Source organism: Panthera tigris, chromosome D3 (assembly GCF_018350195.1).
Source record: "Panthera tigris isolate Pti1 chromosome D3, P.tigris_Pti1_mat1.1, whole genome shotgun sequence".
In the NCBI taxonomy this organism is placed as follows: Eukaryota; Metazoa; Chordata; class Mammalia; order Carnivora; family Felidae; genus Panthera; species Panthera tigris.
In genome coordinates this window covers 67,943-90,168 of record NC_056671.1, presented here as the reverse complement: position 1 = coordinate 90,168, position 22,226 = coordinate 67,943, and the positions used below count along the sequence as shown (strand labels likewise).

General features: G+C 50.8%; 1 protein-coding gene across 12 annotated transcripts; it reads left to right on the top strand.

The window, feature by feature from the left end:
* Positions 1–5,685: 5,685 nt before the first annotated feature.
* On the top strand, positions 5,686–21,977 carry ANHX (anomalous homeobox). 12 transcript variants are annotated; one of them, XM_042962592.1, is made up of 10 exons: positions 5,686–5,709; positions 7,669–7,937; positions 10,189–10,316; positions 12,417–12,540; positions 13,576–13,792; positions 14,268–14,388; positions 15,953–16,245; positions 19,109–19,256; positions 20,997–21,078; positions 21,343–21,977. In XM_042962592.1, the coding sequence occupies exons 2-10, from the start codon at positions 7,689–7,691 to the stop codon at positions 21,427–21,429; spliced, it is 1,449 nt and encodes a 482-aa protein (XP_042818526.1). In that variant the 5' UTR covers positions 5,686–5,709; positions 7,669–7,688; the 3' UTR covers positions 21,430–21,977. The 12 variants fall into 12 exon arrangements, 7 of the variants coding, with proteins under 7 accessions (XP_042818526.1, XP_042818527.1, XP_042818525.1 ...); XR_006210042.1 differs by lacking the exon at positions 5,686–5,709 and adding an exon at positions 5,807–5,840 and having other exon boundaries at positions 19,141–19,256; positions 20,721–21,078; positions 21,343–21,359; XR_006210041.1 differs by lacking the exon at positions 5,686–5,709 and adding an exon at positions 5,807–5,840 and having other exon boundaries at positions 19,141–19,256; positions 19,348–21,078; positions 21,343–21,359.
* The last annotated feature ends 249 nt before the right edge of the window (positions 21,978–22,226 follow it).

Genomic DNA, 22,226 nt, shown 5'->3' with positions numbered 1-22,226 from the left:
TGGCAAGGAAGGGGAAAAACTGGCCTCATACATAGCTGGTGGGAAGGTACATGTGTACGGCTTCTTTGGAAAATGGTTTGGCAGTTTCTTCGAAGACTAAACATATGCCTATAATATAACTCAGCTTTTCTTCTCCTGGTTGTATACCCAAGGGAAATGAGCGCATGTGTTCACTCTGAAATGTCACAAGAATGTTCGTGGCATCTCATCGATAATATATGAACTGCCAACACTTAAAATTCCAACAGTTGAAGGGATAAACAATTTGTGGTATAATGACACCATAGAATTCTACACCACAGTAAGAAGTAATGAACTATTGATACATGCAACAGCATGGATGAATCTTAAAACACTGTGAAGTAAAAGAAGCCAAACTCAAAGGAATATATACTATATAATTTCACTTATATGAAATTTAAGAAAAGGCAAAACTCACCTGTGGCAATAGAGGCCAAAACGGTGATTGTCTTCGGGATATACTGACCCAATGATGCCAATGGTGCCAATGGGCACCAATGATGCCTGTTAGCATGCTAAAGTATGCTCTGTCTTGATTTGGGTGTTGGTTTTCTATTTATGTGAAGTACAAAAACAGGCAAGGCTGATCTGTGCAGACTTAAGTCAGAAAAGTGGTTACTCTGGGGGGATAGTGACTGGAAATGAGCACAGGAGACCCCACAGTGTGCTGGAGACATGACGGCACAAGTATATACGTATATTAAAAAATCAGAGGTATACCCTTGAGATTTGTGCACTTCATGGAAGTTATTTCTCAATAGAAAAAACACAGAATCAAAATCATTAAGAATTTTCACCATGACAAAATGTATTTTCACTGTTTTGCACTTATATTTTCATTCAACTATTTACATGTGATATTAAGCTAATTTAAGCAAATGCTTTTGGTTAAACATCTTTTTATACCTGTTTTTCAACAACAAAAATACACAAATCATTTTTTCCTTCCTGCTCTACTCAGGGTAGGCAATCAACAACTCTTTTTTGAGGGGATGGATTCCTCAGGTGCAGGAATACACATTCATCTCTGATGTCGGTGCCCAGCATAGGCCTGCAGTATGAGAAGCATCAGGAAAGTTTGCTGAGTAATGATAGGATGCAGGTTACACGGACACTCCCCTCCTTCTCTCCCACGCTCCATCTCAGTAAGCATGGTAGACATCACATCCCTCTGCTCCCAGGGGGCTTACTCGTGGCAGAAAGCCTATGTCCAACAAGCAGTGGTTCATGTCAGAAAGAAATCCACATACTTTGTAATCAGGTGGATGTGAGTTAACCTCAACCCTTCTACCAGTTCTGTAACTATACACCAGTGAGTTACCCTCTTGGGTGGGCATCTGTAACATGTCCCAAAACTTACAGATCTAGACTCCAGGGAGTGTTGGTTTCCCCACCTGCTGAGTCAATGCCCTAAAGCTGTAACCCAGAGTCATGAAGGAGGCATGCCATCGTGGTGTTGGGAGTGGGGTGCTGGACCATGACGCAGAAGAGGACACTGCAATGCTCTGACCCATCAGAAGATCTTCATGTAGAGGTGCATCTTGTCAGACTCATCAAGTGAAAGAAAAGGGTTCAACCCTCTAGCAGGGCTGTTAGTCTGAACTGTTTCTGTCATAGCAGAACAGGGAGCCATTTCTAATGCCCTCTGGGAGGGTGCTTTAAGTTGAGGTCCTGCTTTCCTGTTGCCTGTCCCCCATCCACATCTGCCTACTTTCATGACCACTCTTAAGCTTTTGTTTATGTTCCCTCAGTCCTTTACAGAATTTTACCCAGGACATCAAGTCCCCTATCTCTCTTTTCTGTCAGGTATCTTCTTCCTAGGATGTTTCCCAGGAGACCAGCTCGCTATAGTTGTGTGAACGCAGTGAAGGGGTCCAAAGGACTGGTCTCCAACAGCTACAAACCATCTAATATGCAAACAGACATGAAAAAATCTCACAGATCTCCCGAGAGGTACTTACCCTGGGACCACTGAGAAGGCAGTGAGAAATGGGACCTGAATCTCCTCAGGGGAACCCGTGGTAATGAAGGCGATATTCCCTGCAGAGAAGAGGGCTTCAGGGTGAAGCAGAGGTTCCTCGCAGGCTGATCTAGATTGCCTCCCAGCCTTCTGTGGATCAGGGATTTTAAAAATTGTGTTCAAAGAATCATGACAGGGGAAAGTGCATGAATCACCAAAAACTTTTTTCCCCACAGGGTTTTCCCCGAGTCTCCATGTCCAGTGTGGGACCTCAAACCCATGACCCCAAGATCAAGTCATATGTTCCTCCAACTGAGCTGGTGAAGTGCCCCACCAGAGATTTTCTCAAAAGCAAAAGTAATATGGAAGAATCTACCTTACCAGATTTTAAATGTGTTAAAAATAAATAGTATACATAAGAAACAAAATGATGATGATGAAGATAGCACTTTTTGAATATTGACTCATTATCTCAATCCCATGAAGGGTTCTGTTATTATCTCCATATTACCAAAGATGAAAGAACGTGCGGATGACCGATAATTTGGCCGAGTTCACATAGTTGTCAAGTAATTGAACTGAGAGTCCACCCCAGGCAGCCTGTGTCTTGGAGAGAACAGAAAATCTGGAAGGAGTAGTATTCTTTAGAATGTGTTATGTGCTAACGATTTCATCTACATTAGAAAGCATGGAAGAACGGGAGAGAGGCAGTCCTTATTTACAATGGGCACAGGTCAGCCACATTTTGGCACTATCTTTTGTTGGGAGATCAAACCTCTATTAAAAGTGCAGCTTATGAAGTGTTTGTCCCGATTTAGAAAGCTTAGAAATAGTTATGTGCTGAAGTTAAGAACATAAGTTTCCTTGTCTGTTATTGGTGCAGGGCCTCTGGAAGGTGTTTTAATATTCACTGGACCTATTTCCTGATCAGTAACAAGGGAACATAGTCTTAGTTCGGGTGTGGGGGTGGGAGGCTCATATAATAATATCTTCCTTGGGACATACTGAGTGTTCAGCAAGTGGCAACCAAAAAAAGTAACTGATGTTATATTAGTGAATTAGGATCGTGTAATTTGTTGAATTACATTTGAATTTAATTCAATAATGTAGATTTACATTTTAGGTTCCACTGACTTTTTTAAAATTAAAAAAAATTTTTTTTAATGTTTATTTATTTTTGAGACAGAGAGAGACAGAGCATGAATCGGGGAGGGTCAGAGAGAGGGAGACACAGAATCCGAAGCAGGCTCCAGGCTCTGAGTTGTCAGCACAGAGCCCGACGCGGGGCTTGAACTCACAGACTGTGAGATCATGACCTGAGCCGAAGTCGGAAGCTCAACCGACCGAGCCACCCAGGCGCCCCTCCATTGACTTTTTAATTCATTGGAGAGCAATCAGGAATATTTTCATTGAGCACCTAGTGGGTCCTAGAGAAAAAGACTAACAGCACTAACAGCAAGATTTCACTGTAAATGCGAGGGTGTGCTGTAGCAAATCCCTAATTTCCCCTGTGTTCACCCGTATCAGGGATGCTCCAGCCTCACTATACAGTTGACTCTTGAACACGTGGGGTTAGGGACACCAGCCACATGCAGTTGAAAATCCATGTATGAGCTTTTGATGAGGGAAACAAAGGCAAGAGAAATGTAGCATAAATTAAATCTCCTTACCTTCCTCGAGGAACTCATGGCTGCCTTACTTCCTTAATGTTCTTGTTTTATCAAAGACTAAACGTAACCTCATCTTAACAGCAGCTCGCCCCTCAAGGTCCCGAAAGCCTTGCTTCCAAATTCCGTAGAGTCTTACGCTATCCCTAACCCTCACTTAAAAGTATATAATCAGTCACTCCTCACAACCCCAGTGCAGCTTTCTGTCCATGGGTCCTGTCCTGTGCTTTAATAAAATCACCTTTTTGCACCAAAGACGTCTCAAGAATTCTTTCTTGGCTGTTTGCTCAAGAACCCCATCACTTCAACTTCCCCAAATCTTAACTAGTAATAAGCTACTGTTGGCCAGAAGCCTTACTGATGACATAGCTAATTAACATATATTTTATATGTTATATGTATTTTATATTGTATTCTTAGAATTAAGTATTAAGAAAATCAAATGGAAGAGAAAATATATTTAAGGTACTGTATTTGCTTTTTAAAAATCCAGGTATAAATGGACTTGTATAGTTATTTATTTGTTTCTTTATTTGAGAGAGAGAGAGAGAGAGAGAGAGAGAGAGAAGAGAAGAGAAGAGAGAGAGCACACGTGAGTGGGGAAGGAGGACGGAGGAGAGAGAAAATCTCAAGCAGGCTTTATGCTCACCTTGGAGCCCATGCTGGGCTACATCCCACCACCCGGGAATCATGACCTGGGCCGAAATCAAGAGTTCGCTGCTCAACTGACCTAGCCACTCAGGTGCCTCTAGACCCTGTAATTTACCCCCTTTTGTTCAAAGGTCATCTGTACTTGGTCAGTCAGGACTGCTTCCTACAACCCTGTTGTTTCCTCTTCCCATTCCTTGAAAAGAACCTTAAAAATAGAAATCTAGACTCTTCTTTTTATAAAATATAGAAAACGTGGTAAGTAAAAAGAAGAAAATTAAAACGCCTAATAAAAATAATGAAGTAGAATAGTAATTCTACGCCTACGTTCAAGCAGAGTTTAACAACGTGGCCTATATCATTCTATGCTTGTACCTTTCAAATCGGCTCATCTCACTCAAACTGTCTTGTAACACCCCTTTTTTATTGTACAATGTATCATGACAGGGTCAGGCCGATATACATTCTTCTGCAGCAGAATTACTAATAACCTTCCAGGAGCCCGTTCTCTTTCTGAAGTGTGATTTATTTAGCAAATCTTTCACCAGACACTTGGGTTGTTTCCAGATTTTCACTTGATCAAACGCTGAAATGTTTATGTTCCCGCCAAAGTCTTTTGCATAAGCTTTTAAGCTTTGGCGTCAGAGAATCTTAGATGACCCGCCCGGGGCCATCCTAGGTCGGAAGGTCTCTGGGCTGAGGTCGGCCGGAGATCCGGGGTCGGAGGCGCAAGGGGCTGTCCCCGGTGGCCGCTCTTGGAGCCCGGCTACAGGAGTCCCCCACTGCGCCGCAGACCCCGCACCCTCTACAGGGACCCCTGTCCCGACCTCATCTCCTGGGGGGGGGGGGGTCTGGATTTGAAAGGCGCCCTCCTCCAGCAGGGGTCAGGGTGGGGATGCGGGAGGGGAATGTCTGCCCCAAGAACTGCGCCCTCAGCTGGGCTTTGGCTCCGCCACGGGGTGCCTCCTGGTGTGGGGGTCAGTCAAAGGTCACAGCTTTCTCCGGCTCCCGCCGCAGGGGCACGAGGGTCCTGGCGCCTTTCCCTACACCGCCGAGCAGGGCTCTCTCTACAGCCCATGACCCCCAAGACCCTGGTCCCGCTCCTTCCTGCGTCTGAGGACGCGCAGAGCCAGGCTTCACTGCCCCTGTGATCCCCCAGAAAGTCCTGGTTCTTCCAGAACGCCCAAGGCCCCCAGAACTTGTCGGCGCCCCCCTCCCCCAACCGAGAACCCGCAAGAACTCGGGGAGACCTCCTTCACGCAGGGGCGCAGGCCCAGAGGCCCGGGGTCGTCGGGCGGAGCCCTCGCGCGGATTGGCCGCGGCCTCGATACTTTGTCGCAGCCGCGCCTTCCGCGGACCTGTGGGCAGAGCACGTGCGCTGGAGCGGAAGTGGGGCGCGGGCGGCCGGGCGCGGTGAGTCCCGGCGGAGGGGCGGGCGGGCGGCCTGGCTGAGGGGGGGGGCGCTGCGCCGGCCCTGCGGCGCGGAGAGTGGGGGCGCTGGGCAGCAATCGCGGCCTTTGCGGGGGAGCAGCACGCCCCGAAAGGTAGGGGGTGGGGGTGCGGCCTCAGCCAGGCTTCGGGGAGGGTGCCCAGGTCTGGGCACCTGGCAGAGCCACAGCCCCCCGGGTCCCCTCCATCCCTGCCCGGGGCCGGGTCCCCTCAGTGTCCCCTGGAGGTACCTCCCAGGAAGACACTTTGTTCTTGAAGCCCGAGGTCCCGCCTTCAGGAGCCTGGCCCTTAGGCTCCTGTCCTCTCTTCCTAGAGCCGGTGCCGGGGGGGAGGGCGGGGGTTTGCGCCGGAAGAACCTGGGGTCCTGAGAGGAGCCCTCCCCTTACCGTCCCTGGCGAAGCCCCGGAGCCTCGGCTCCCTGGGGGGTCGCGGGATCCGAGGCCTCCTGCCCTTCGCGATGGGGAGAAACACTGGGCGCCAAGGTAGGATCTGGTGAAGCCCGAAGCCGTGGCGGCGTAGAGCTCTTCCCCCTAGTGGGCGGCCCCGGGCGCCAGGAGGCCCCAAGAGGCGGTGCTGGGCCGAAAGAACTAGAAACTGCTGCTAGACCCTCCTTCAGGGAGCGCGCACACAGGCCTGTTGGCTGCAATTCTGGGCACGCATGTCGTCACCACATTTGTGGAAAGCGGTTTGGTAGCATCTACAGAAAACACAGCTGCCACATAGCACTCCCCTTTAACCTTGCTTACGTGAGTCTGTTCAGTAGAAGAGTAATCCTGAGCCCAAGGTATTAGGGTTGTCATGCTGCCTAAGTGTCCAGGAGTGGAGAGATGTGGAAAGAAGCCTGGCCCCTACCGTCGTGGGCCACTTGACAGGACCGTTCATATGGACCAGGAGATTAATCACGAGCAATCTGTCTCTGTTGGTAAAACTGCTGTATGTATATGGAGATTTTTATAAAAAAGAAAATTCACAAAGCCTTCCGATCCAACTTGCCATAGCTTACCTGTGTGTGTGCGGGGGGGGGGGGGGCGACGGGGGGAGGTTGCGGAGTAGATGGACTGGGCACAGGAGGCCTTACAGATGTTCGCTCCTTTGTGTATATGTTTAACGTGTGGGATTAGGACAATCTTTAAAACTTTGTGTTTTTCACATATGTTGGCTTTTTTTTGTTGTTTTCAACATCGAAATAAAAAGCAGACGGTGCTAGTCCTGCCTCTGGAAGGTCCCATGGCTCCTCTTCGTAGGGTGTAAACAGTGTCTGCCCCGCCCCTGGCCCAGGGCACCTCCTCGCTGCTTCAAGAGGCCTTGGCGTCCATTGCACAGATACTGGGGAACCCTAATGACCCCAACACACATGGTCCGTGCCCTGATTGAGGTCAGAAACGGAGGGGGGAAAAACCCCCACCATTACCTTGTGTGTATAAGAAAGCAGGGGAGGGGCACCTCGGTGGCTCAGTCGGTTGAGTGTCTGACTTGAGGTCATGATCCCAGGATTGTGGGATCCAGCCCTGTGTCGGGCTCTGTGCTGAGTGTGGAGCCTGCTTGGGATTCTCTCTCTCTGCCCCTTTCCCGTGCTCATACATGTGGTCTCTCTCCCTCCCTCTCTAAAATAAAATTCAAAAGAAAATGAAGAATGTGGGGGACACAGAGAGGAGGAGATAGGAGAAGACCGGGGTGGGGCCCGTGGACAGGACACAGACAAAAGGTTCGCGGGAATGAGATGCGCCATCGCAGTGACAGTGCCTAGTGCACAGCAAAGGACTAAAGAAAGGAAACTAGCCGGCATCTGACACCCCTCTGCCTTCCGCTGGGGAGCTCTCACAACCATGTTAAAAATGCCTGTGGCTAGAGGGGCCTCGCAGAGTTGAGGATCGAGGTGCAGCCGGCATGTGGCCATCATGATGACCGTTGTGTCGTTCGCAGAGGGGCCGACCCAACGTGGGATGCAGAGCTTCCTGAAGCTGCTGAGGGAGAGTGGGGGCGCTGGGCCACCCCTGGCGGAGCTGGTGACTCTTGCAGGCAGGCTGTGCCGAGACCTCCAGGATGACCCCGCCCAGCTGCAGCCCTTGGTCACAGCCGTGTTGGACAGTCAGCTCCGCCTGCACCTCTTGGACAATGCGGACGTGGCCTTCGTGTGTGCCCGGGTGCTGGCCCAGCAAGAGCAGCACCAGGCTGCCTGCCGGGTGCTGGAGGTAGGATGGATCTGTGAGGGGGGCGCAGAGAGGTTCAGTGGCCACCGCCATCCCAAGCACAACGGAGATGTGGGGAGATTTTTTTGTAAACGGAGCCAGGACGGTCCACTCTGCCTCACAGATTCCAGCTACTTTGTAATCTGAGGCAACACTGTCCATTTATGAGACCCATTTTGAGTGGTGGTCCCGGCTCGGGGAGCGGGGCTCCCAGGTGGTGAGACGGTCAAACAGAGCCAGGCTTTCGATCCTTGAGCCACAGGTCTGCAGTCGAGAACGCAAACCGAATGTATCGTTGTCCCTCCTCTGGTGATACTTGGATGCTGACTCGTTTGGCATCGATGTGACCTGACCTGCACCGAGGTGAAGCCATTTATGGTCTGTAGCCACTTAATGTGACCGTGGTGCATTCTGCTGCCTAAATACCGGTATGTTTGATTCTAACGTGCTGCCTGCCCCAGATGACACTGGGGTGGAGCATATTACGGAGCATATGCCTGTGGTACTCCCTAAAATCTGAGACATTCTGAATTCCAAAGTGCATCTGGCTCGAAGGGCTTCATGTAAGGGATTTGGAGGCATCCTTTTCCCTCTTTCACCCCCAGATACAGTTCATGCCTGGTTCATGCTGAGTTTACCTTGGAAATCCTCACTTCTTTCCAGTTCTTTCCGTTTCCACTCCTTCTGCCACAGGCTGTGTGGGGTCCTCCTGGTTGCTCCCCTAATGTCCCCTCCTGTCCCCTTGATTTGTTCCTGTAGCAGCCACAGGGAGTTTGAAAACTGCAGATGGGCCATGGTCTGCACGAGTCTGCAGGTGGCTCGGGAGCCTGCCATCTGAGATTGCCTGCTTTTTAGTCTCTCTTTTGGACTCTCCCCCTGCTTCCTTCATGTAGCCATGCTGCTTCCTGCTGTCCCTACAACTCCTGAGACCTTTCTGTGTCTCAGGACCTTTGCATGTGTTCTTGCCTGTGCCAGAGGCCGGAGCCTGGCTCTTTGTGTGCCTGGTGTCTTTCTTCTTCTCTGGTTTCTGCTGTAGATGTCACCCTGTCTAAGCAGTGCCCACTTTATTCTCCAGTGGAGAATCTTGTTCACCCTATGGCTCCTTCCTCAGTTCCTAATTAGAAGAATTATTTGTTGGTATTCATTTTGTCTGCCTTCCCTTGCTGCACTGCAGGCCCCATAAGAGAGGGGCTGCCTTGGTTCTGCTTGTTACAGGATCCACAACATGGAACATAACACCTGCAAGTAAGAGGGGCTAAGTTTTTCCAAATCTGTCAAAACGGATCCGGTAAACAAACAAGGGAAAACACAGAGTTGTAATAATGTCTGTTAAGGCACTCAATGATGAAATGTGTCAGTGACACCAGTAGTGAAAAACTCCCAATAGAGGGATTATAAACACAGTCTGGATGGTCCAGAAATGTCTCTGAGAAGGTGACGTATAGCTGAGACCTGAGAGATAGGATGGGGACACCACACCAAGAAAGGATGTTTCCTGTCCAGGGCCACATCCTGCAGGTAGCAAGTTTCCCATATACATTCCCGGACGGCTGTGCCCTCGGCCAGTGAAAGTCACAGCCCAGAAAAATGGGCTTTTCTGATGCTGTGGAGAGAAAGCTAAATGATTGTCAGCACCTCCCTTGCCAAGATGGTCCTGAGGACATTGGAGTTAAATGCAAGAACCCCACACACTGACTATAGCAGCTGGGTTCTGGGGGAGGCCAACCGCAGGTATCCTTGGCCATCTCCAGAGTCTGGTTATGTGATCAAGTCCCACTGGATTAGTGAGCTGTCACGGGGCACAGACCAGGACTTCATCCCACTTGACTCAGAATGCACTCGCTGGGCACTGGAGGGGCCAGCTCTGCTGGGTGGGAGAGAAAGGTCTTTCATGCAAGATGTGGGTCAAGCCTTGGAATCCCCATGTGGTTCTAACTGTGGCTCTGCCTCTTGCGTGTTGTGTGGCCCCAGGCCAGTCATTTGTGTTCTCCTTGCTTCCTGCTCTTCATCTGTAAGCAGTGACTGAGAGCTGTGTTCACCTCATGTGTTGTGTGGGAGGGTTGAAGGGCTGACGTGACCTGAGTGGCTGGCTGGGCCACCAGGGACAGAGCCTGCTGGTGATTGGAGTGCTGGGTTCATGCCCTCATTGCTTGGCACATCAACAGGCAGCTCTTCTCAGGGATCAGGTCGGGTCAGATGGCAGTGCTCCAGGCAGGGCGAGGGCAGCCAGGTCTCAGCAGGCTTTTCTCGGCAGGGTTGCCGTGTGCCCGGAGGCAGCCAGGAGCTGGTCCAGCTCTGGAACGACATTCACTACCATCTGGTCATGAAGCGGCTGGGCGTGGCTGTGCTAACCCCAGTGCAGAAGTTCCGCTGCAGAAAGAGGTATACTGCTGGTCTGTCTTTGTGCTTATTCCCTAGGACTCCCGAGGGCTGTGCCTTCTAAAACCACAGGGGGGCCGAGGTGAAATAGAGGCGGGGAGATAAATGCAGAAGTCAGAAGAGGCGGTAGTAGTCAAAAGATCATAGGCTCTACGTCAGCCATTGTGCCCCACACTGAGCCACACTCTCCACCTACCTGCGCAGCTGGGGGAGGGGTGCATTCCCATTTATGCTTGCAGGGTAAGGAGAAGGAGCCTTTTCCAGGACCCAGGCAGAGAGTTCTAGTTGCGGCAGGAGACGCTGCCTTCTGGTGAGGGCTCTGCAGAGAAGGGGGCAGCAGGTGGGCGCCCTGACCTTACTCTCTTCCTCTCCTCTTCTTCTCCCTTGGGAAATTTCCAGCACCTGTGTCTTAGGTCATCTGATTCTCGCAGACAGGCTCTGCAGGTGCCATGGCCTGGATCTCAGTGCCATCCCTTAGGGCTGCAGGACATTTTAAGGAGAATAAAGAGGAGAGTGATGCAAGCATTAGAGGAGATACGTGTGGTGCTTAGAAGATTGCCTGGCACGTGAGAGATGCTGGGCCCATCCTCAGCACCAAGTAAACATTACAAGTGCTAATTATTATTATTATTACTGTCATCACCATTCACAGATGAGGAAACTGAGGCACAGAAAGGTCAGCAACTTGCCCAGGGTTACACATGAGAGAGATGCAAAGCTAGGCTTCCAGGAGAGACACTGAGGCTGCACAGCCTTTGTTCTTCATCTTGCGTGTTCCTCTCTGACCAGGAGGAGCTGCAGGTCTCGCTCTGAGCTCCTGCCAGCCCAAGTGACAGGGGGTTCCTGTCCCACAGGGCCTGGTTACTGGCCTGGTTACTGGAAGAAGAGATGGATTCCTTCTGGATCAGAGAGAATTATTTTCCCAGTGCCCACAAAAGAGTGAGATATGCCCTCAAAACCCAGCAGTTAATCAGCCTTGGGGTCTTCAGGAAAGCAGTCATGTCCCTCCATATAGGTGCTAATGGCCTGCCAGAGTCCAGTGCAATGAAGTAAATGATTTGGGGATCAGTATGCAGTATTTGGAAGGGGCCCCTGATTGCTGGGTGCTATTGGAGGTGCTGGGGGTAATGCTTGGGCCCTACTCTCCTGGGCTGACATTGGGTATGGACAATGGGTGGTAGATGAGGAAACACTGTGGATTCCATAATCAGAGTGGGGAGTACTAGACCGAGAATGTGCTTAGTAGAGGACTATCCTGCCTTTGTTCTTTGCTGTGGGTTGGAGGTTGCAGGCAGGCTCACCTAAGCCTTGGCTTGGAGGCCTGAGCTCTGGGACAGCAATCCCTAGATGTGTAAGGAGGGGATGATATTGGGGTTACAGCCATCATGGTTGGTACACTGCCTAAGTGTGGCAGGGTCTCCTAAAGGTGGTTAGTACAGGAGCAGGGGCAAGAGGTTCTTGGGAATCTTTGGGAGTTATTGTAGAAAGGGTTGTGTCAGGGCAGATTTTGGAGGATTTGCTGACGAGTGAGATGTGTTGGAGGAGGTAAAGAGAATAAAGCTGGACTCCAGGGCTCTTGGTCTGATTGACTGGAACACGATGGTTTCTCACTGAGATGCACAGAACTGGGGGAAGATCCGAGAGCAAAGGATCGAGCTCCATTTGGGATGTGGTATGTGTGGGATGCATTTTTGACATCCATGGTGATTTGTTCATTTGGTGTTTGGGTACCTTGGGTGTTCCCCACAGGTAGTATTTGTTTATACATCACTTTTTCCTTTTGGAAAAACTCGTGTATATACACAGGAAAGAGTAGCATAGCCCACCTCAGTGTCTTCATCATCCACTTTCAGTAGTTACCAGCCATTGGTCAGCTGTGGCATCTCAGTGAGTGGTAGTGGAAACCTGGTGACACCCCTCTGAGGTGCCCTGATATGTGGGCCCCTCCCTTCTTCAGGGGGTGGACGCTTGGGACTCTGCAGCTTAGAGAGGAGGAGCAGCCAGTGAGATGAGAGGATGTCTGGGGGTGCAGTGTTTGAGAGCACACGAGGTGCATCCAGGAGAAGGGGTGTCTGTAACCACCACTTCACTGTCTTTATCCAGAAACCCACCACCCCTCTCCCTCTGCCCTGATGGCCTGAAGAGCCGAAACTTTCCCAGAGAGGTTCGCCGGAAGCTGCACGACTTTGCCTCGAGCGTGAGCACCAACCCCAGCAAGGCCGAGCGGGTAAGAACCCAGGAGATCGAGGCTCGACAGCCCCCCGTTTAGCCTACCCCCCTGACCTTAGGCGACGCCACCACCCTTAGATGACTCACACCTTTACCCTCCCCTCCTCCGGACCTCCCCAGTGGCCCGTCTGCCAGGATGCTGGGGGCTTCCGCCTGTCTCAGAACTTTCCTGGAGACGGGAGCTCATTGGCTGGCAGCTCGTGACCATCCAGCCTGCACTCGTGGAGGTTCTAGTTTTCAAACGTGGGATCATCATATCCCCACTGCTGTCGTGGAGCTTCCAGGCTGAGGGAGGCAGGTATTTGCGGAGCTCAGGGCCAGCAGGGCGCCATCCTCAACGTAGCCCCGGGAAACTGGAGGGACGGAGTGGAGTGGGGTGAGGTTGCTAGGGGTAAAGAGGCGAGATACGACTAGTGGGAGTTTCCCGGTGCTCCAAAATCCCGGCCTGTTCTCTCCGCCCACTTCTCTGCTCTGTCCAGTCGGCAGGGCGCTCCCGTGTTAGCTCCACCTACTTTCTCCCCCTCCCCTTCTAGAGCTTGTCCAATCAAAAGGGCACTCCTGGTGCTTGCTCCACCCACCATGTTACCTGTCCAATCAGTAGTGCTCTCCCAGTGATCACCGCGCCGGCCGCGTAGACTGGGTTCTCCCGAGCGCCGAGCGGTGGCCGCAAGAAGAGATACTCTGCGGGGTCCTGGGTCACAGGCGTTGGTCGCGGGCCGTCGCTGCCCCCTGCTTCGGAAGGCTCCGGCCCGGCAGGCCTTGTCCAAGCCCTCCGCGTTTCTGGGTTATCGTTGGCGAGGCCGCCGTTGCGGCGCCAGCGGTGAACGAGGCCGGGCTGCCGGACGTGCTGGCGGCGCAGATGGCCTGGCTCGGGCCTCCTGCTCTGAGGCGGCTCACTTCTCTGCTGCTCTTCTCCGAGAGTGAGGGCGGGCTCCGGCTCGCCGCCTCGGTGAAAGCGTTGTCGGGTCGCGCTTGTGCACGCCGCTGTTCCGGGGACGGTGGAGGGCCTAGAGGTTGTGCTGTTTTGGGGCAGGAGAACCTGGCCTTGGAGACGAGCCTGACCGTAGAGCAAGTGTACAACTGGTTTGCCAATTACCGGCGGCGCCAGAGGGCCCTTCTCCAGCGCCTGGAGCCAGCGCCGGAGGACACAGTAGAGGACCCCAGTGTGAGGGAGAGGGGTCCGGACCGCCCCCAGCCCTCAGACCACCCCCACCTTGGCTCTGGGTGTGTGGACAGGCCTCAGTGGCCAGGTGAGTGGTTCCAGGGCTCCCCCCTTCCTCGTGGTTGGGGGTTCTTTCTGCCGCCCGGCACCCTTTGTTTAGGGCTAAGCCTAGTTAGGTTCACTCTGGTTATAGGGACAGCACCTTCACTCCCAGTCTGCACTTTGAGGACGTCACCTTGTGGTTAGTGAGATCCCTGAGGGTGAGGGTCAGGATGCCCCTAAGTGGGGCCTGCCACAGGTGTTTTGCATTTAGAGATTATGGTGCGTCCAGAGCCAGGAGTCGAGAAGACTTGGGAAGTGAGCCAGCCACCATGATGTAGGGGTTCATGGGCTTGTAATTATGGATTGGTTTCAGACAAAAGACATTTAAGGGACAAAGGATATTGTATTGAGTCAGTGGTTGACCCCTTTTTTTCAGCCAGTAGGGCTGCTCTTAACCTGCTGGGAAGGAGGCTGGGACTGGGAGCATCAGCAAGTCTCCTTCCTGTCTGATTGGCTTTCAGCAGGACAGGAGGAAAATGGGCCTGCACAATCCAGAGAGACCGCCCAAGGGCCATGGGAGTCGCTGGCCCTGGCCCCGGACTTTTCTGGAGATGAGACTATGCCAAAGCCATTGCCTCCCAGGTACTGCCATCCCATGGGACCATGGGACCATCACCCTATCGAGTTTCCCCATCCTGGGTGGGCGACCAGGCCTGGAGCAGGCATGTGAATCCTGGGGCCAGCAGTGGGACCAGGTCAGTGACTGCAGAGATTCTGCCATTCTGGTATGGGAGAGCCACTGGTAAGGAAGCCATGCATGTCAGGGACCCCACACTTGCGCCCTGGAGCCGGGCTTCAGCCGGACTTCATGTATGTATTGGAGAATGAGGAAAACAGATTTGGAAAGAAAAACATGCAGACTTATTCCTAAAGGTGAACCCTAGCTCTTGTTTCATTTTATGTCTAGTATTTTTGTAGTGTTTGCATTTCATTGAGTCAGTAACAGCTAACATTTCTTGAGTTCCTCCTGCGTACTAGGCACTATCCAAGCATTCTCCCTCACCTGGGACGAGGCGTGAACCTGATGTAAGCATAAGGAAAGTGCCAGCCATCAGCAGGACTAGGTCTGAGCGAGGGGCCGGGTCCCATCTTGTGTAACCATCAAGATGTGGACACTTTCCATTTCCCACGTGACATCAGCATCTCTCATGACTCTGTCTGTGCCTGGCCCTTCACATGCAGGCTGGCACTGCCCAGGTGTGTGAACTTAGGCAGGTTCCTGTGACCTCTCAGTGCCGTGCTTTTCTCATCTGCGAAATGGAGAGGACATGCCTTGCAGGTTATTGCAGAGATTATGGGGTGGGTTGGGGGGAGTGGTAACATAAACCCAGGAGTGTTTAGACACAGTGAGTGTTTGTGCCGCATGGAGTCTGATTGTTACTGACTGCTGCCCGGTAATTCCTGTAAGGTCAACCATCATTATCCACTCAACTGTTAGGTTCTTCCTAATCATATCTTGCTTTCATCGTTGTGGAATAGTGCTTTATTGAAGTTCCTTTTGAAGAAACTGCTAATGTATCTTAGGTTTCCAGTAATGTTTGTTTGTTTTTTAGAGAGAGCATGGGCAGGGAGAGGGATGGGGGAAGGAGGAGAGTGAGTCAGTGAGTGACAGAGAGAGAGAGAGAGAGAGAGGGAGGCGGGGAGAGAGATCGAGTGTGGGGGAGGGGCAGAGAGAGAGGGAGACAGAGGATCCCAAGCAGGAAGCAGGCTCCTCGCTGACAGTTTAGATGCAGGGTTCGAACTCAACGAACCACGAAATCGTGACCTGAGCTGAAGTCAGATGTTTAACTGACTGAGCCACCCAGGTGTCAAGAGACATTGAGAATCCCAAGCAGGCTCCACGCTCAGCACGGAGCCCAATGCCGGGCTGGATCCCATGACCCTGGGATCCTGACCTGAGCTGAAATATAGGGTCGGACAACCAAAGGACTGATCCACCCAGGTGCTGCAGTCATAGTATTTTTTAAGTGTTCTAGAACCCTAGCAGCTACATGTAGAACAGTGAAGGCAGTGTAATTAGGGACGTGGTGGGCCTCACAGCCATCAGTGGCTGGGTGGAGTCGGGAACCTGGATTCCCAAACTGGGCTGGAGTCTCCTCCTGGGAGTCTCTGCCCTCCAAGGGATGGTGTTTGCTGTCTTCCCCAGGTCTTTGCAGGGTGGTGAGATGTACCAGGAGGGGCCTGGCCATGATCCTGTTACTCTTCCTGCCATCTGCCCAGGCCCTGGCGTCTGTCCTCTGGCTGCTGGCAGTGACATGCTAGACCCTTCTCTGGCTGCCCCTGAGTCATGGCTGATGTCTCTTGCACTGGCGTCCTCCAGAGAAGTTTCCTTCCAGACCGGGCATCTGGTTCACGGGCCTGGGTTGGACTTCATGATGCGCCCTGCAGATGCAGCTGTGGCTGTGTCCGTTACTGCTCTGGGTGAGCCCAGCTCCACAGGTGGGTCCATTCCAGACCACACTCTTCTGCACAAGATGCCACAAGTACTTGGGTCTCATTTGAGGGGTTGTGGGAAGGGCCAATACTCTCCTACTTTTCTAGTTTGCAAAATAAAATGTGCATATGACTAATAGTAAGACAGTGAGGAAAGAGTTAAAACTAATTACACATCTGCCACCCTGCATTCCCCATTCTAGTCCACCTAACTTACCTGTCAACGCTTGCTGCAACAGCAGATGGTCGAGCTTATTGGACCTCCTACAGCATCTCATGATTGAAATATCACTTCTTTAGTTTCTTCTTAGTTGTTATCTAAAGAGTATGTATTTACATATTGTGTAGTCTACCAAGTACAAAAGCATCTTGTGACATCTCACCTTGTAAGGAAGATATTGGCACCATCAATTTGCCTGTCACCTAAATTTCTTAATCTTCTATGGGTACATCCATATTTCCTGGAGTTTGTAATTCCCTTTCTTTTTTCTTACATTACCTGTTTTTATCACATTCTTAACTTCTTCCAGCTTTCCGAGTGTCTCCTCTGAAGACTTATGGCTGGAGCCCTCCTTCCTGTTTCCATCCCAGTGACGTTTCCCTAGACCTGGTGTGGGGTCACCATCCCGAGTGCTCCTCTCATTGTCTCCTTGGGTTTGCATCGGTGTTTCCTGAATTGCAGGTCTTGTTCTTTCTTCCTTGACTTCTTTGTTATGTTTGAGAACATCTTCAATTAATTGTGCAAGAAAGGGTACTTGCAAGATAAATTTTCTGAGTCCTTACATATTGTGAAATTGTCTTTAATCTGCCTTCACATTTGATTAACAGTTTGTCAGGGAAGGAGTTTTGAGTTTAAATATTCTTCCTCGCTTAGATATTTACAGATATATTTATATCATTGTTATTAGCATCTGATGTTGGTGATTTCATTTTATTTTCTTCCTTGCAATGTATCGTTCCTTTCTTGGAGTTTTGTTTTTTAAGTCTGGGTGTTCTGAAATTTCACAATGATGGTCTTAGGTGTGAGTCTTTTTAATTCACTTATCTGTTAAGCCTTTCAATTTAGAGAAGATAATGTCTTCTTTAAGGTTTGGCTATTTTTTGGACAATGTTCTTTGATAATTTATCCCTTCCACATTCTCAGTTCTCTTTAGAGCACAAATCTTATTCTGATGTTGGAAATCCTGGACCAGTCTCCCAAATGTTTACCTCTTTTCTTGCATTTCTTTTCTTTTTCATCGTATGTGCTTTGGAGGTGTTAAACTCTGTCTTTCAGTATTCCATTTTGACAGGTAGGCGTTAAGAGAATTCCAGGCTCTTTTTTTATTTGAATTTTCCCTTCTTCGTGCATTCTATTACTTTTTATAGATGCAGTGTCTTTGATTTTCCTGAGTATTCTCAACAGAAGTTTCAAAAATACGTTTTGTTGTCTGAAGGCAGGAATATTGGGGCTGTGGATTCTGGCCCTTCCTTGGCTAGGGGAGGAGGAAGGGTCAGAAAGAGGAAAGGCCCTGGAGACTCATTGCTCTGTAGGCAGCTTTTCAGTTTGATCATATCGGTCCCTCATTTCTTGCTGTCCATGTTTTTTTTCCACTGTCAGAGACCTACGTTTGCCTGTCCAAATTTACCAACAAGGCTGGAGTGGGGCAGTCACTGGCCAACTTCACACTGGGACGAGGGGAGCTGGTCTTCACACCAGGTCCAGCACATGTGAGGGGTGATGTTCTCTAGGAACTGGTGAGCCTCCCTGCTGACTGCCTGAGCACCAGGATGTTACCCTGCTCTCCCTTACTGCTCCCTCCCTTCCAACCTCCTTAGGGTTCTCAGGACCTGACCTTATGCCCCGCCTTCCTTTCGGATGCCCTGCCAACATAGGATGTACTTGTGCCCTGGGTCTGCAGACTGTGGACATCTCCCTTCCACTAATTATCGCTTCCCTGACTCTCCCTTTGTTCTGGGCTTTTTGCTTATTACTTGTTTTTCTCTTGGAGGAAGAAGATCTAACCCAGTGATTTTTTATGTTTGAATCAGAAATGCTCAAATCAGCACTTAAACTGTATTTAATGTATCTCAGAGTACTTTTAAAGTTCCACAGAAAAGAGGAAACAGTGGAAAGTGGAGGTAAAATCATACATACGCCAAATTGTCAGGAAAGTTCCTTTGGTTTGAGATTGTCTGGGCAGCTGGCTGGCAGGTTGGGTCGTCACTCTGGCAGACAAGACAAAGGACTGTGAGCCCCGCCTGGCTGGCCTGTTGTTCTGAGTCGGAGGTTTACCACCTGGTAGACTCAGGGAAGACACGAACCTTCCTCCTTCCCTTCCTTTGCTCCAGAATGTTTGTTGACCCAGAATTGATCAGATTCACCATGGCTTATCTTGAATGATATATGGAGATACTCTCTTCAATGTAGAGAGAAGGAGCTAGGTAAGGTCGTGACACCTTGCACCTCATTGAAATCATGGTGAAACCTCAGGTAAAAGGTGAAAATGAAAATAGTAAGGGCTGGTGGCTCAGCCTTTAATGGACCAGCACGAGATAAACTGAGAAGTGGACTGCCCATTCCCTGTCCTCATGCAGCAGGGGTGTGTGGGGGGCAGATTTGGATGCTGAATCTTTGGCATTGGGGCTGGCACGAAGTCTGGGTTAATTAAGCAGAACTTGAAGTCTGAAAAATTGGACTTTGTCTTTGTTTCTGAAGCCTAAAAAGGCCATTGAGATCAACAGTCGTGACTGTTCCTCAGCAAGGGAGGCTGAGGCTTGAGGCCTGCCAGGTTGGATGCTGCTTCTCTCCATGGAGGTCTTGATTGTGCTGCTTGTGGGCTGTGTTCTCTTCTCCCAGCACTGGGTTGTGGAATTTGTTTCTGTGTAGGATTCGCTGACCCACCTGTTGGCAATCCGCAGAGCATGTACCTGGAGGAAGGTCCGGGCACTGGCGGTGGTCAAGAAGAACAACAGGCTGGCGGCTTCCAGGTGACACAGCCCCCGCCACAGCCTCCTGAGTTCATCCTGACCCAGAGGTGAGGCACGCAGAGCCATGGGGCTCAAGCAACATATTCTTAGGCCGTGGGTAAGGTATTGTCTGGTTTACATACAGACTTGTGACCTCAGATGTGCAGATTGAGTCCTTTCCTTATGGGTTTCTGGAAGAGAAACAACATTCTTCCCACCTGCATCTACCAGAAGAAGAGGGTAGTTTTTCCCTGAGACAAAAGAACACCTAGAAATATCAGAGCAGGTATGAGGTCTGTGTTGTGGACAGCGCTCACGGTTTGTGTCTTCTCCAAGATCACCCTGGGCCCCAGCAGCCTCTTTTTTGGCATTTTCTTTTCCCTAGACAGAGGTTGTCTGAGTTTTTGAGCAGCATCAAGATGGATTTTATATTCCAAACCGTAGTTTCAGAGGTGCTTGGGAGAGCCATGAACAGCGTAGGTGCTGTAGATTTTGGCCGTGGGGCCCAGGACAACAGGCCAGGGGAACCTAGCGGTAGAGAAGAGGGATGGAGAGTGTGAGAAGTTGGGGGTCCTTTGGCGGATCTATGATAGGGGTCACCAGGACCAGGTCCCCAGGGTTCACAGTCTCCCCAGTCTGGGAGCTGAAAGCCAGGTGCCCAGTACGGGCAGAACTACAGTGCAATGTGTGAGAAAGGAGGGGAGCAGTTCTTGAAGTCCCTAATTTTCTTGCTGAAACAGCAGATGGTGAGAAAATGCAGACTATGCGGGTGGACTCACTTTTTCACTCGTGACCAGGAACCGTGATGGAGAAAATGCCCCCACTGGGTACCTTTGTGGTTTGCTTGGTCTCCCCACTGGCTGTATCAGCCTTGGACTCCCAAGGCCCAGCCCATCATTGCTCTGATCTGATGACTTTGATTCCTTCTTTAAAAGCAAATTCATTGGGGCGTAAGTGGCATTCGTTAAAGCAACACGTTTAGATGGTACAGATGGTAGTTTTCTGAGTGCGACTTATGTATCCACCACGAAGCTATAGCTGCTGAGCCGTACAGAGCACTCCCACCTGCTTCTAACCCTGACACCGCCAGGACCATGGATCTGCTTTCTTTATCTGCATTTTCTAGAATTCCGTGTAAACGACATCTAAAATTTTCAATTTGGGTGGGGCGAGGGGTCTGGCTCCTTTCACTCGGCTTGAGTACTTTGAGATGTTCCCCCTGTTGCTGTGTGCATCAGCAATCCATTCCCCTTGATTTGTGAGTCCTGGTCCTTGATGTGGCTGGACCATGGTTTTTTGATCCATCACCGGTTTGTAGTCATTGCTGAGTCCCTGGGTTGGGGTTGCTTTGAGCATTCCTGGACATACGTGTTTGCCTTCACGTCTCTGGGGTGTGTACACAGAATGGCTGTGTAGGTGTGCGTCTGCCAGTTTAGGGAACTACCAGACTATTGTCCCGAGTGGCTGCACCCGTTATCTTCCCTGCTCTCCCAGCCTGGTCCTAATGGCCTCTTGTCTCCTTCACACCCCAGGCCTGCCCCTTCTTGACCCTTCCTTCGGGTTTCCACTTGCCGGCCCTTCTCTGTGAGCCTGCCCTGAAGTGCTCTCTGGCTCACCCAAGCCCCCTACTTGAGGTGTCACACAAGCCTCTGTGGCACCTGCACACCGGAGGGCCCTATGAGAGGACAGTGTTCCTGAAGAGCATCCAGCACCTGGAAGGGCTGCTTATGTGCAGAAAGCAGTCAGGGCATGTAGTGACCTGGCGCCCCATTGATTCAGAGCTTGTCCTGACATCATCTCTTTTCCAGCCCCCTGGAGTTGGCTCCGGGCCCCTCTTTCTCCAGCCCTATGTCTGCTCTGGACCTGAGCCAGCCCTTGCCCTCCAGCCAGGTGAGACCCTACTACCAGGTACCATGGGTTTCCCTTTGAATTCTTGGATTCTCAGGTCATGCCTTTGGAGTGAATAAAGCAGACAAATGGAACGAGGGGTGGGGATGCCTCAAGGCTGGAGTCAATTGAATGGGAGCCGGGTGCCATGGGCTAGTGTTTCCCATTGAGTCCAGAGAGGGTGGGTCCCAGGGTAGGGGTGCCTGGGTGGGAAGGTGGAGCCAGGCAGAAGGTGCTTCTGTGCGTAACGCTGTGTTGGCTTTCCAGGTGCAGTGGCCCGATGGCCAGGCCTCTAGCGATGCCTTCTGGGGAGCCCGGATGCTCCTTGAGCTTTCAGGGGGCAGCCTGGGTTGAGAGAGATATCCTTTGGGGTATCCAGCCAGTGCCCTGGGGAGCAGATGTGGACATCCAGCCATTCAACACACGTTACAGAGCTTTATTCCGACTGAAAAAAGGACCCCAGAGTTCCTTAGGAGGTTCCAGTGAGAAGCATTGGGGGCCAGTTAGCCCCCTGCCATGTTTCATAGTTTGGTTGGCTGGCAACTCACTGTATTGGAGGAAGCAAAGCACTCGAGAATTCTCTTGAGCTCAGAAGTTAGAGGGGTCTGTTTCACTCAGGCAGCGAGAAATTGTGACCTCAAGCTCCTGGGCAGGTTCTGGGCAGGGAAGGCCTTTCCAGAGCAAGAGGAGAATGTTTTGCTGTAATGACGAGGCCACACTTTACCCAGTTAAGTTGGTTAGTGGGGCATGGGCAGTGTTCTGACATATCTATATCTTGGGGGGGCTTCTTCAGAGGGTTATGTGGTTGGGATGGCTCAGGCAAGATGCGACGGTACATTTCCCCCTGAGGTTGTAAATCATTGTGTTTGTAAAACAAATGTTCTGTTCTATTAAATTACAGTTTAATGTTCTGAACTCCCCCTTTTACTCTTTTCAAAAAATTTTTTTAATGTTTATTTTATTTTTGAGACAGAGCATGAGTGGGGGAGGGGCAGAGACACACACACACACACACACACACACACACACACACACACACACACACACACAGAATCCCAAGCAGGCTCCAGGCTCGGAGCTGTCAGCGCAGAGCCTGACGTGGGGCTCGAACTCATCAACCTTGAGATCACAACCTGAGCCTAGTAGGACGC